Source organism: Tachypleus tridentatus, chromosome 2 (genome assembly GCF_004210375.1).
Source record: "Tachypleus tridentatus isolate NWPU-2018 chromosome 2, ASM421037v1, whole genome shotgun sequence".
Taxonomy (NCBI): Eukaryota; Metazoa; Arthropoda; class Merostomata; order Xiphosura; family Limulidae; genus Tachypleus; species Tachypleus tridentatus.
This window is the reverse complement of record NC_134826.1, coordinates 101,229,435-101,245,673: the sequence shown is the minus strand read 5'-3', so window position 1 is coordinate 101,245,673 and position 16,239 is coordinate 101,229,435. Positions and strand designations below refer to the sequence as shown.

General features: G+C 33.3%; 1 protein-coding gene across 1 annotated transcript in view; it reads right to left on the bottom strand.

The window, feature by feature from the left end:
* The window catches only part of LOC143244700 (uncharacterized), a 170,376-nt gene that overhangs the window by 89,713 nt on the left and 64,424 nt on the right, over positions 1-16,239 (bottom strand). The window contains exon 18 of the mRNA XM_076489818.1: positions 12,143-12,464. Within this exon, the coding sequence (XP_076345933.1) occupies positions 12,143-12,464 (322 nt within the window). The remainder of the gene's footprint in view (positions 1-12,142; positions 12,465-16,239) is intronic.

The window sequence follows — 16,239 nt, the reverse complement described above, 5'->3', positions numbered from 1 at the left end:
ATGTCCCACGCTCGTACAGCGGTAAGTTTACGGATTTACAACGCTAAAGTCAGGGGTTCGATTCCCCTCGATGGACTCAGCAGATAGTCCGATGTAACTTTGCTATATGAAAACATACATTGTATACAAGAAAAAGTATAAGGAAGATAAATTAGACAAAATAATTCAGGATGCATACATTTTGAAAGTTAATATTTTGGGCCTATGTAAAGAAAAATGTACTGGATAGATAAGTATAAAAAAGTGCAACTGTAGTCTCACCTATCGAGGGGAAGAAGAACAACAATGATGAGTGGAGATTATATTCCAAAACACTAACAGGTTTTTTGGCCAATTTATGATAGAGCGTTGTTGATCAAACTGGAAGCAAGACTATTTAATAGATGAAATATTCAAGCATACGGACCAAAATCTGAGTATTCAGATGCAAAAGAAGAAACATTCTACGAACAATTCAATAAAAATCTAAACAGTTAACGTCATTTAAGTACTAGTGTGGATATATAAAGTTTTGGATCTAAAAATCAAGCTGTGAGCATCTGGAACATTTCTGTGTAGAAAAAATTCTTTGAATTAAAATGTTCTGTTTGTAAGTAAGACGCTTCCAGCAGAGAAAAGTACGATAAACTAAACGAGTTGACTTCATCTGATAAACAATGTAGTAGAAACTTTATAAAAGACAAAAATGTAATATATCATATAAGATGGAAAAATAACGTGAGGCAAACACCGGATCCTTCAGTGGCAAAGTAGTATATCTTCCTACTTACAACGCTAGAACCCGGGTTTCGATACCCGCAATGGGTAGAGCACAGGTATCTCGTTGTGTAGCTCTTTACTCAATAACAAACAAACTAGCTAAACTATACCTTCTACACTATTAAAAATTATTATTATTAATGAATCAAACCAAAAATTACAACAAGAGATGATATTTTAAGAAATGAAAGTGAAAATTGAAAATGAACTGAGAAGGAACAATATTGTTTCTGATCAGGAAGAAGAAGCAAAGGCACGAATTGTAGTCTGAAAAACTGATGAAATAATAACTAAGAAACTAGGAACAGTATACTTACATAAACATTCTTATTACCAGATAGATTTTAAGTTTTGATCTAAGTCCACACACTAAGGTAATAATACAAATCAATATTTATAATAAAAGATATATTTAATCTTATAAGAAAGTGAGATTTTATAGACTAACCAATACTGTTAATGAAATTATGCTAAAAACTGTAAGTTTTTGTTTGAATTTCTTACAAAGACACACACGAGAGATATTTTCGTTAAACCTAATTTTGAATTAATGGACTCGAGAGAAGATAGACAACATAATCCACCGCCAAATCTAGGACTATTCTTTAATACTGAATAATGAGTATTGTCATCACATGATAATGTCCGACAGTGAAAAGAGCCTAAATGTTCAGTATCAGGTTTCCATTTCGCCCTAGCCACTAGATCATGCCAAGCTGACTAAATAAGAACAAAATAAATGTCTTAATATAGTAAATCAACATGTAAAGTGATTGACCCATTTTACTTTCTTAAATGTTTGTATGATATAGAGTTTCATATTTATGACATTTCTTTCGTATTTATTGCCGTACTCTATCTTTCCTATCACTAATTATTGTTATGATTTTATATTTTAATTAATAAACCAAAGAATGCTGCTAAAGATAAATAACTAAAGTAGAAATATGAAACTATTTGAAATTACTATTACTATATGGACAGTAATGTCTATTAAACTGAAAGTATCGAAATATATTCTAAGTACAGCTACAAATTGCTTAAGAGGATGGCAACTAGCGTTCATTTAAAGAAACAATATTGTGTGACATGAAAAACAGACCTCTTGTCGATGACTGATATATTTGATAATTATGACAGAAACTGACAATAACACGTGTGTAAAAATTCAAATCCGTGGGTAAAAAGCCTAACACCTTCTGCACTAATAAAGTTGCAATTAATATGAATCGAGCAATAATTGTTTAATGTTCATTATTGGCTTTGTTGTGTTTTTTTTATTGAATTTCGCGCATAGCTAGATAGGGGCTATCTCCACGAGCTGTTCCTAATTCGAAATGACAGAGCAGAAAGAAGGCAGCTAGATAACACTATTCAACCCCAATTTACTGTTTAGCAATGAATAATGGAAGTTACTCTTGACCATTACATTATAACGCACACACCACAGCTAGAAGACTAGCAAACTTGGTGACAGTCTCTGTTATGACCTAAAAAAATTAAATTTATTATGGAAAGTAAGCAATAAAAATTTTTGAAAACACGGAAAGTTAATTATATGGTTGTAACTCCCATAGAAGCAAATATTGACACCCAAAGCAAAATATAAAGTTTAACGTAGTAACTTTTGTTAAACACTACAAATGATAAAGCTAACTAAATTATATTAAAATGATTTAGGAGCCTTACTAAGTTGTTTACATAAAATATGCAGCATAATTTCCATTTCAAAAGTTTCAGATAAGTCTTATTCCAAATCTCATCTCTCCTTTATGTTGCTTTCTACGTTATATCTATTGTAGAAGGACGATAATTTCACATTGTTAATTTCAATTGCCCAATCACACAGAAATCCACTGGTCCTACTTATGAAATGGCATGAACACCTCTTTATTCTCCAGCTGTTTTCATACGCAATGATTGAGCAGGTATGTCGTGGAAACAAACTGTGTACATATGATTTACATTGCTTTACCATATGGAGATCTTTTCTGTTGCCTAAAGTACGTGGATTGCTTTTGCGACTGATCATTGTGTTTATCGCGTGTTACAAGACGACTCACTTTACTTACTTCGGGGTACAACCTGTTGCAGGTCTCTTTCTCGATGATCTATTTGCCCCAAGTTAATTTTTAATCGTTTTTTTTTCCAATGTTATCAAGTATGAGGAACATCCTTGTCTTAAAACTTTAAATCCATGACCTGAACATACATCTTTAAGATCTTAATGTCTACATAATTTATGTAGGAAAGAACATGAGTCATAATACAGCTTAAATAGGAAATTACTTTGCAGGAAAATATATATATAATACTTTGGTTTAAAAATTTATGGTTATAATACATATATAATTTTTGTATTGTTTATTAGTTTATGCAAAAATTCAGTTTAGTTGATGTTTGATGTGACTTGTTGGAAAATACTCATGAAACCAATTACTATTTCTTTACGTATATAATTTCAGCAATCAATGAATAAAATTGATTTTGTTCGAAAGCTTAGTTACATAGCTTCTGATTCCTTTGAATGAGCAATATTTCTTTAGAAGATATTATGCTAAAAAAATTTACATATACAAAAATGGTCAAGTTAAAATAAAAAGAGTAACCCACGAATATGTTAGGTAATGGTGTAAAGTAAAAGTGAGTAAGTTATAAACCAAAATAAATTGGAGACAATCGAGTTTCTGCTTGGTCCAGCTGTAATATAAAGGGAGAAAAAGAACAATAATTTTACCACTTTTTGGCTGTTTATCTCTCTAAATATTAAACAGGCATGAAGATGTCGTTTTCAGTGTGATACAAATATACAGTTCTGCTCTAAATCATTATAATAATTTAATTCTAGCATTTGAGATAATTGTGGTGATACCTCAAATTTGGCAGAAAGTTGTATTATGCATAGAGAATGATTTCAGAGTAACTGCATCTTTTTATATTCGTATTAGGTTAAATATAATTGCATAAAGTGACTTGGTTCTATATATTCCCAACAAACGAACTTTCATTCCAAATCAGGAACAAATAATGAGCTGCAGATCACAGAGGTAATGATAAAATTAGTGTAAAGGTTCTTGGAAGAATAAATAAGCAGTATGTAGAACAAAATGAATAAAATAAATGTTTATAGCTGACAAATAATTAAAACACTGAAAAAATAGATTTACCTTCTCTCTAAAATTACAATCTTAAATCTCTAACTCTAATTATAATACTCCTCTTAAACGATATACCTAATACCTCAGCAGCAAAGATGGCACGAACGATAGGAAGAAGTAAAATAAGTCTGTCATGGCATCCTGTCTGACAACACTCAAATATTACACGAGGAGAGACTTTTAAGAAACAAACTCTTACATCTATAAAACTGTAATACAATATAAATTACAAAACAATAAATTGTTGTCCTACTTCCTCTTCTTTGGTTTTCTTCATGCTGCTGCTAACAACAAGAAACTGCTAGTTCCTCATTTTCACATTACCAATGTAGTAAAACTCTGGAGAATTAAAAAAATATATGCATTCACAAAAGGAAATGCATCCTAAGTTGTAGATACGTGGTTTGATTGTACTGCATTCTACTATTCTACCACATAACAGATAACAGAAACAAAAGTGTTTTCACTTCATACATTATGGATACCAAAGCTTAACTGCAACCAACAGTAACATCTCTTGGTTTACATAACTTGAAAAATACTTATCAGGCAGGCAGTAGTATTACCTGTGTAGCGATGGCTCGGATTTATAACCGAAATAGTGTTTTAAATATCTCCCTAATTGGTCATAAGGGCTTTACAGTACTGTACAATGTTTCTTATTACAACAATATGTATGTAATGAATAAGTCAAAAGTTTTAGAAATATTTGTAAATATCATATCAAATATACGGTTACTGTATAAATATGCTTTATATTTCCCATGAAAAAATGAATAGTTGAAGTAAAGATAAAAGTGTCATTGGGCACTATTCAGTTCTTTATATAGCCGCACAGAAGCAAATATAACAAATAAACGTAATGTTCCGAAAATTGTTTTACTTCGAATTCTAATTTCAAGGGAGGTCCAGTTCAGTTTTGGAGAATTCTACTCCTCATCAATAACAATGAACATAGCTTAAATTAACAATTGTACTGTAAACGCTGTTATCATTACTCCTTAAATTTGATTCTCTCACAGATGTTAGTTGTTTCTTGAAAAAAAAACTTAAGTACAGGATGAAACATGAATTACCAGCCATTAATAAATAAACAATAGATATTACGGTTAGAATCTCATTGTATTTAGAATTTTGTTATGAATACAGTCTTCCTATGCCTATTCAAACACCGCATTAATGAAACAAGCAAAGTAGACAAGTAAAGAAAAAACTTTTAAAATAGGAAGTAAATGTAGGAACAGCTAATATAAAACTTCAAAAACAATGCAAATAAAATTGTATGGATGACATTTGCATCGTCCCTACATATTCCAGTGGGAAAAGAAAACTGGCTTGAGTATGAAACGAGGAAAATATGTGCTGCTCAAGCACACAGGAGTGTATTTCCTCGATTGTGTTGTAGGAAGAAATGAAGTTTCAACAGACCCCACAAAGAGGGCAGAAGAGAAAAACTGGCCTCAGCCTGGGACCATACTATAAGGTCACAACTCCTTTGTTTTATATCATATTACTTATTGTTTGTGCTAAACTTCTTTAGAAAAACAGACAACGTTTTGCTCTCACTAAAATTGACAATACTTGGCATTGAGTGAAGAATGTGAATAAGCATTCCAACTCCTACAGTTTGTTTTAGTGGAGGTATCAGTGCTGGCATATTCACAATAAAACGATAATTTCCTATTGGCTACAAATGCCAGTGAGTGGAATCATAGCAATATTATTACAACTGCAGGATAGAGTACAAGATGTAATTTCATACTCACGTTATTCACTCACGATTCTTGAATGTAGATAATGTATTATAAAGAAAGAACTGCTTGCAGTTTGTAGTCTAAAACATTGTTAACAATACTTTCATTGTAGAATAATTATCATCTATATGAAACCTGCTCTGCAAAATGATTAACGAACAGTAAAAGTCCAGTAGGAATGATTTTAAGTTGGATACTAATATTCTGATAATGTGATTTTGTCATAATGCACCGAAGGCCCACAACATAAAAGCAATGGCTTGCCCTACCTCATAGTGGAATGTTTTAATCCTAGACACCATGTTGTATGAAGAAACATGAACCCATGTACAAGAGTCCAAATCAAGTGTACAAGTTTCTTGCCATGCAACAAGGGAAAGCTCTGCCAGCACAGTAGTGTCATATAGTAGAGATGCATGCAGTATCTAACAGTTCTTTGTAGGTTCAGTTACGGTTGCAAGAAATCTGCTATATCATCATTACCAGCTATTAATCTTTCGTTCTTAGACTGATGCGTATAGTAACCATACTAGTTCTAAGCCAAGAGATACCTCAAGATTTGCATACCATAAAGACTGGCTGGTACTAAAGTATTACCTGCACTTTAGTGATGACATGTTAGGGTGCTTGGAGACCTCTTTTAGCATCTTGCGGTCTGCTCTCGGGGTGAACTTGCTTGGACGACCAGACCTGCTAATATTTGAGAGCAGATCTCGTCGCCATATTTAAGTCAAAATATTTAACATAAATGTAAATAATAAATAGTGCTTGCCACCTTAAAAAATATTTGGCCTAGACAGGATAACCTGTAACACAGAGAATAGCCTAAAAGTAAATGGTTCAATTTTAGTGCAATACATACTTGTTTCTGACTATTAATTCATGAAGTTGGCCAAGGCTTACACACTTGTTAATATCTCAGCATCTCAATGGAATTAAGATCTTGTATTAAACTCGGCCATTCCAGGACTCTCCATTTCTAAGTTTTCAGCTAGCCCTTGGTGGATTTACTGGTATGCTTTGGGTCATTGTCGTGTTGCAGGGTCCATTTCCGCTTCAGCTTTAATTTTCTTACAGATGGACTCACGTGTTCCTCAAGCACTCTCTGATACACAACAGAATTCATGATGGATTCACACGCTTTACAGTTGGTATGAGGTTCTTTTCCTGGAATGCTGTATTTGGTTTACGCCAAACATGTACTCTGTTCTGGTGTCCAAATAATTCAATTTTGGACTAATCTGTCCAAAGAACATTATTCCAGAAGTCCTGGTCTTTGTCTACATTCTCTCTAGCAAACTTCAGTCTGGCCTTGATGTTTCTCTTAGAAAACAAAGGTTTCCTCCTTGCACACCTCCCATGCAAGTTAAACTTGTGCAGTCTCTTTCTCATTATAGAGGCATGCACTTTCACATCAACAGTAGCCAGAGTCTGATGTAAGTCCCGTGATGACATGTTAGGGTACTTGGAGACCTCTTTTAGCATCTTGCGGTCTGCTCTCGAGGTGAACTTGCTTGAACGACCAAACCTGGGCATGTTGGCAGTTGTTTTGAAAGCCCTCCACTTGTTGACTATTTTCCGGACAGTGGAATAGCTGATTTCAAAATCTTTTGGGATATTTTTAATCCCTTACCAGACTCATAAGCTGCTACAATTTTCTTTCTGAAGGCCTCAGACAGCTCTTTTGCTTTCACCATGGTGCTCACTCTCACTTCAACAGTCAGGAGCACACCAAACTAAATGTCTGAGATTTAAATAGGGCAAGCCTCATTCAAAATGCTGAGTAACGATCTTCTTTCTAATCATGTGCACCTGGTGTGATACACCTGTGTGTGAGTTGAGTCATTTTAAGTTGGAATAAATGTGGGGGTGTCCTAATTTTTTCCTCAGTTAGAATATGCATTTTTGTAGAATTACATTTACAGAAGATCTTGAAAAGTGTTTTCCTCAGTTTTAATTGTTTAGTTATATTCCTATAATCTCTCAGTATTGTTGAAATTGAGATTAAATATCTATATATATCCAAAAATGTTAAAAAATAGACCCGCTTTCATAGGGTGTCCTAACTTTTTCACATGACTGTATTTACTATTGTTGTTTCTTTTTTATATAAATAGGAATTTGTCACTTATTTGCACAAAGTAAAGTTTTCACATGAATTTTTTGCATTGCCTCTAGCAGATTATTCTCTATATTAAACACTTAAACACATGCCTTAAAATGTGCTATGAATTTTTTCATATGCATTAGTCACTAACGTCATATTTATATTAATATTGTTTTATTTGTTTCTGAAGTTCGCGCAAAGCTACTCGAGGGCTATCTGCGCTAGCCGTCCCTAATTTAGCAGAGTAAGACTATAGGGAATGCAGTTACTCTTTCACTCACGAATAGCTGGATGGACCGTCACATTATAACGCTCCCAGAGTTGAAAAAGCGAGAATGTTTGGTGTGACGTGGAGTCGAACCAGCACCCCTTAGATTGCTAGTCAAGCGCCCCTAACCACTTGACCATGACGGGCCCAGGTAAGTGCTATGTATCTAAATACAGATAGTAAACTGTTTGAGTGGAATCTACCTGAATATCATTATGTGCATAAATGAAAACTATATTCTCTCATACATAAATAAATGTATACACATGTACAATGAACACACGTTTAAAAGTAGGTAGTCTCTTGAATTATTATAGACAGGTTAGTTTGGTATGAATATATAATGTATTAAATTTGATAAGGGAGCTAGCATACAGAATCAGCAACTAAACGTGCAATGAATTTCAAAGAAGGAATCACAACTGGAAAATTTCAATTTTTTGATTATTATTTTCTATCAGAAGAATAAAGGGTCGTGAATGGTGAGCACGATGTAATAGATATATATACATATGTCGACGTCAGATAGACCAGACATTCCAAATAAATTGACCTTGAAGACTAATTAATCATAATCAGAAATGTTTGTAACAGGTTAAATTCGTACAAGAGAAAAACCTAAAACCTTCTTATTTAAATTTTCTTTTTTTTTGTTAGTATCATCCATATCTTTATTGATGTTTCCAAATCTCTTTTCCGGTATTATTTCCTATATATTTCTTTACATGATCATTTTATCCCATTCCCATTTTTTTTATCCTATCGAAAACCTTTCATATCTTTTCAGCTATTATTATTCTTATGTCTTGTAAAACTTATTTTGTACAAACTAAACCTGACACAAACATCTCCCGTTATGATAGGCTAGTCTCCAATAGCAACTCACCTGGAACATCTGGCTATGTGACGTCGACATCTCTACCTATATATTACATTAAATTCACTAATCATCGCCTTTAGTTGGTTTCCAGAGTGTATGCGCTTAACTTGTGATATGCATTCAGCTTTGATGTAACTGAATTTGTGGTAGTGGTACCACTAGAGTAGATACATTTTGGTCCACTTGGTGGTATATGAGACAAAGATTGATTCTGTTTTTAACAAAATCTCTGAAAACAAACTAAAGGGCGATGATTAGTGAATTTAATGTAATATATAGGTAAAGATGTCGACGTGGTTTGGCCTACCACCAGAATCTCCCCTTAAAAGGCCCCAGCCACCTCACACTCTCATGTTTACCACCAACTTTTCCTTAACCATGAAGCATCTATCAACTCCAGTGAAGACAACTACAATAAGCTAAACGACCTATTCCGATGCAACCAGAGCTGAGCTCTCAACCAACATCTACCAGAAACTTATCACTGACCTCGTCCTTTAACTTATCAAACTAGAAATAAGCATCTCAGAAAAGGCTCCTTAAAATGCTTGCTGTGCTACGTTCTACTTCAACATTACAGAATCAACTTCGATCAACTGAAGACATTCATCGAGAGATTAACGTACAATGTAGAATCTCCTGGCCTCAGAAAAAGTTAAAATGCTCAGTAAATAAACGTAAATAAACTCATTAAAATCCAAGAAGCAGAAAACTGGCTCATATTATGTCAATCCCTAGATAATATTAATGCTAACCCTGTGCTATTCTGACATAAGTTCAAAGCCATCTGTAACAATCTTGTTTCAAGCACCAGCAATACAATTAAATACAATAATATATCTGCTCTCTAAGATAAAGCAAATCATTTTGCTGACTATTAAGAAACAGTATACACTACACGAAATATATACAGTTTTAAGAGTGAACATTTCATTAGTATCAACAGGCATATACCCAAAAACCCATACAATTTCCACACCCAGTAGCCAAAATTAAAAATTACTTGAGAAAAAGCATTACAACTATAGCACTTATGCACTTGGAAACCAATCACATGTCATTCTACATTCAAAATGCATGCAGAAAGCGACAACAAACCATACATCATATAGTAAGACTTACATAATCACAATACAGGAAATTCAATCGTAACAAAGGAACTATAGTTGCGTTTTTAGAGTAAATAAAACATTTGAGAGCATATGACACAATAGCCTGTATTGCAAAATAATGAAATACAAAATTCTCAAAGTATTAATTAGATGAATTTCAAGCTTTTTAACTGACATGTTCTGTGTTAAGCCCATTACTTTACACCAATTTTGTCCCTGAAATACCTCAAACATTGTTATATCATCGTTATCAAACTACGTATTATTGGTTTCAATGTGAAATACATCCATCGATGTGGTCTGATTATTTTCTGGAGTGAAAAGTTAGGCTCTTAGGATTGGATGTGTAAACTAGACCTCTAGACTAAGGATGGTGTTCGTGCTCACTGTAGTTAGGTCACACTTGAAGCTACGTCAGAACTAACCATCCAGTGAATATGGCCTCCTACCAATGTGTCCGCGACACGACTCGAACCTTTCGGAGTGCTTTTTGTTCAATCCCTTTAATGTGGCTCCCTTTTAAAAATTACAGTTCATCTAGTTCGATTTGAAATTAGAAACTGGCCGTAACATTAAATAGCTCGAAACCAGGACTGGAAAGGCCAACTTCAGGTGACTGACGGTGGTTTTTGTACTTACCTGGCGAGTTTTGATAATTACAGTTACGCTACAGAAAGTCCTTTACAACTTGAATTACTGTAGTTTTTCTTTTAACGTTGTAGACTAGATGTAAACATTGGTTTTATTCTATTTATGTTTTTAACTTTGTTTTGTTTTACCTTAAGTTCCTTTTATGAAGTTTACTAAATTTACTTTTAACTTTTTACTGGATGTTTGGCACAGATAGCCTAGCTGCTTTGTGCAATAGAATACTAAATCAACCAACCAACCAACCCTTGTTTGGCGTTATTCAGTCATAATCGTATTCATAAATTTTCAAGCGACCCTCAAAATCAAGATATTATAAAACATTGTTTCATTCTCTAGGTCTGAATATATCTTGAGTCATTTCTTCATAACATTTGCTAATCTAAGTACTCTGAAGTTAAAAATTATACTATAACCTGACAACGTTAGAGTAAGAAATGTATGTACGGATTCAACATTTATTAAACATCGACAAATATTTGACACAATCTATATTTATTGCTGTTCTGTAAAGAAGACATTGCTTTGCTTTTTATTTTATTACTGAGATTTTGTTTTAAGATTGGGCCATGTTTTTTTCTTGAAGAACTTCCATAAAAAGATTTAAACATAAACCATCGTAAACCACTTTAGCTCGAATCTAATTTTGAATACTCTCGATCAAAACAAGCTGTGTACCTAAACCAGAACTAAAAAAACACAACGAATGGTGGATATAGCTAATGTAGTACATTATTATATTATGTTCTAACTTATAATGATTAGAAAATATTGTTTCACCTTCACCATTTAGGAACCATAATCCCAGCAATATCTCACAAGGTTCGACTAGCTTAAAAGATTTAACTTAGTTTTGAATATACACAGTAAGCTAATAATATAAATTAATCCCAATAGTAAAAGCGTACGATAAAGAACTAACATATTTAATTTTATGATAAAAGCATATTTTGAAATTATAATTTGCTGAGAGCTATTTGCCCTACCTGACCCTAATTTCTTAGTGATAGACAAGAGAGGGAAGATAGCTAAAAAAACATCATCCTTTGCCAGTTGTAGGACTTCTCTCGTCTAACTAAATACTGGAATTTACTATATATATATTGACTTATTTATAATGCATTCACGACTCCAAAGTGTGTAGCACAATATTATTTTTTACTAATGGTAGCTAACTGGCAAAGGTGTAGGTTGTATGTTTTTAATACCACTTTTAAATTCATATACAAATTAATGTTGAGCCAGGTCTGTAACTAAAGTGACAAGTTATAAAGACCTGTCAGTTTAAAAACAGTTATTATAACATAATTAGTTAAATATCCATAAAGATAGATGAAACATTTCTAATAACTGTAAATAAAGTCAAAGTTGCATGTTATATATCTTTATTCATTGTTCGATGTTTCAGCTATAAAAAAAGACGTAAAAAGTGCATATGAAAGAAATATAAACTTACTTTTGTGGTAGGAGTAATCCACCTTTAATACAAAGCACTGGGGATCGAACAGCATCTCCAATAACTTGTTCCAGCCTCAACATGTCACCATCGTCTTGAGTAATGTGACATGGTAACCCATTATCAAGAAAACACATCCACTGATAATACATAGTTGTATTTTCTTTACTGGGATCATAAGAATATGATCCATTCAAGCAAAATGATTGTTTATAACCAAGTATTAGCAATTTCATTCCCATACTTGCTACCAGGGGTACTTCTTTGGTTCTGATAGTCTTGGATGCTTTGCTCATCAAAACCTGGTTCCTTTCATCAACCACTAAAGTATGAAAATAAAATTAGCAAAATTATAAGATTCAAAATGTTGTTTGAGGCTTATTATTCCTATCTATCATGAATATGTTGGAGTACTACAGTATGACCAGAGTTAACTGATAAGCTAGAAAAAAACTTGTTTTATTTATGTTTGTTTGTTTTTGTTTATTTATTATTAAGTACATATCTACACTGAGTAATTGTAGCTATGTACTTATTAACAAACAAAAACAAAACAAGTTTTGAAATATGGTTTTAGTATTATAATATTTCCAACTTATCATGAAGGCACTGCAGGGTGACAGATATTTGGCAAATCACTTAGTTATTTTAAGTGGAATGATAGTCTATATATATTATCATAATATTTTTCACTTGATTAATACAGATAGAAAACTACTCAACAGAGTGACTGGAAAACTAACTTCAACTTATTGGCGGATACTTCACTCAAGCCATTGATACTTATCTATTACAAATTAATATATTATTATCTATATAGATAATTAGTTCTGCCTCACTTCAAATATTGTGTATACAGTTACGACAGAAAGTGTTCGTACCCCTGCGTCGTGAGTAGTTTTTTCCTTATAACTTATAAAGTATCACGATTAGGATAATGAAAGTAAGGTACATTATAAATGTTATACTAACACACATCTACATAAATTTGTATGTAAATTCAACGACAAATAAACTGTTTATAAACAAATAACCAAACATAGGAGGGGCAGAAAGTGTTCATGTGTCTACTTTAATGGTCAGTTGTGTAGCCTTTCAGGTAAATTACCTGGCGCAATCTCTCCTCATAGCCCTCCATGATCGTTTGTCAGTACTCGACTGGTATTTTCTTCCATTCTTCTTCACAGAAGGTTTTCAACTCTTGCAAGTTTCTCGGATGACGCTGATGAACCCTGGTCTTCAACTCATGCCAAACGTTTTCAATTGGGCTGAGATTGGATGACTGCGATGGCCATTCCAGAACGCTTATATGGTTCCTCTGCAACCAGGATTGCACATATTTCGATGTGTGCTTACGGTCATTGTCGTGCTGGAAGATCCAAAGACGTCCAAGTCGCAGGTTCCGACCATCATTCTTGATATAAGTGCCTAATATATCAACGTACTCTTCTTTTATCATGATTCTGTTGACGCGGTGGAGGCTGCCTACACCAGAAGAGCTGAAGGAACCCCATAGTATGTTTAACTGTATGGACGGTGTTCTTTGGAAGATTTCGTTGCCCCTTCTTACGTAAAATATAGCGAACATCATTGTGGCCGAAAAGCTCGATTTTAGTCTCGTCTGATCAAAGAATACTCTTCCAATAGGTAAAGGGTTTATCTACATGCTTTCTTGTATACCTCAATCGTGCTTCTAAATGAACAGGCTTTAAATATGGAGTTCTACGAGGACGACATGCTTTGAGCCCAGAATAAGCGTAACATATTCGTAACTGTGGAGGTGTTTACTTCAACCCCAGTTTCCCTTACTAGTTTCTGTATGTCATTACGTGTTAACGAGAGTTCCTACTAACGTCTCTGAGAAAATTTCTCTTGGTTCTCTCTGAAATTTTGATGGGGCGTCCGGAACGAGGGAGGTTAGCAGTTGATCCTGTAAGCTTAAACTTGGCAATTATGCTTTGAACAATAGAGTTCGGCACATTAAGTTGTGTAGCAATATCGGAAAGAGACCCACGAGACTTGTATTTTACAATAATTCGGTTTTTTTTAAATCACTGGACAGTTGTTTCCTGTTCGCCATGATGACCAAGCAGATAATGGCAAAAACAGCGCTAAATTGCCGGAAGTAAATTTTTTGATGGCTAATTTCTAATAATTATGAACTCATTGTCTTGTTCTGGAATGGTATAATGTAGTTTATTCGCCAAACAAAACAAAATGTTTATGGGAATATCAATGTTTTCATACGTTCTGAACTGTACGAACACTTTCTGCTCCTCCTATTTTTGGTTATTTGTTTATAAACAGTTTGTTTGTCGTTTAATACACATAACAATTTATGTAGATGTGTGTTTGTATAATATTTATAATATGTTATACTTATATTAGCCTAATCGTGATACTTTTTAAGTTATGAGCAAAAAAACCACTCGGGACGCAGGGGGTACGAACACTTTCTGTCGTAACTGTAGGTGTACAATGTTATACTTCTGTAGAACACAATAAAAATTTCAACTTCTTCCAACTTGCATGTATAATTTTCATTTACATATTTAATTGTATATATTTTTCAATGGAAGACAGTGTTACTAAGGTTCTCTACATGGTGATTTTACGTAGAGAATTGTGGTTCTAGGGTTAATACTGTGTATAGTATTTCTATAAAGAGATAAATCAGTAAAATGATGAGCTTGTTATAGCGTGTCTGAACGTGTGATTACATCATCATAGTCTATAATTACAAACAAAACCATTATTGCATAAAACACGTCAGTTTTATCACACATACAATCTTAATTTATCCATTATTCAAATAAAAAACTTCAAATTAGGAAAAGATGACTTTAACAAGGTTTATTAGAAATAATATGCACATATTTTACTTATGAAGCTTTTGAAAACAAAATTTGTAAAAGTTATTGACAACATTTTGTTGTTTGTTACGATAAAGTACACGTTCTAAATATACGGTTCTTTCAAATTTTATAAATACACTTTGTTTGCTTTTTATCTAATGGAATATTCTTTAATTCCAAAATAAGTTATAGATAAACTTAACAATTATAACTAATTTTATATGTCACTCAATTTAATAGTCAGTAGAAAAACGAATTTATCCGTTCTTGCACTTTATATAACGACACAGAAAGCCAAATTTACCTTCATGAATTCATGACATTTTAATAACTTAAAATATATATCGACTTTCAAATTTACCTTCTGCTTTAGACCTATAATTCACATATTTGTAGTTTAAAAGTATTGTATTTTACAAAGATATATGCATAGCCTCTCTTATTCAGGATATATTTGTTTAAATATGTAAAGAATTTGTTTGTTTGTTTTTTAATTTCGCGCAAAGCTACTCGAGGGCTATCTTCACTAGCCGTCCCTAATTTAGCAGTGTAAGACTAGAGAGAAGGCAGCTAGTCATCATCACCCACCGCCAACTCTTGGGCTACTCTTTTACCAACGATTAGGGGGATTTACCGTTACTTTACAATGGCTCCACGGCTGAAAGGGCGAGCATGTTTGGTGCGAGCGGGATTTGAACTCGCGCCCCTCAGTTGACGAGTCGAACGCCTTAACACGCTTGGCTATGCCGGGCCTATGTAAAGAAATGTAAGAACTGTCCATTTTCAATTTAGATTGTTTTCTTGAAATCGCTCCGAAGAGCAAATTCTACTGGCAGTTCGATACTATTCCGATGTGTAAGAATGACAGAAAGTGAATAGTGTTAAAAACAGCATAAAGAAGGGTTTAAACCTGAAACATTCTGTCAAATTAAAGTTTTATCTTTATCTTAAAAGAAGCCACTATCTAATAAGTGTGAAATTTTTAGGGTATATCTAAGTGCTGAAAGTTTTATTTTGATTTACGTCAGTGTCTCGATATTGTGAACTTTGTAATGAATATCATGGTAATTTACTATTTGTTCCATCAATGTTTAGCCCTGGTCTCAGATTGTCAATGCATAAGCTCTAATATTCCGAGGGTCTATTCATTAGTTGCCCTTGCAAAGATCTCGAAAACATGAAATCAACAACAACGTCATATTATGTTATAGGAAATGATGTGGATCTGAAAGCTTTTCCTTA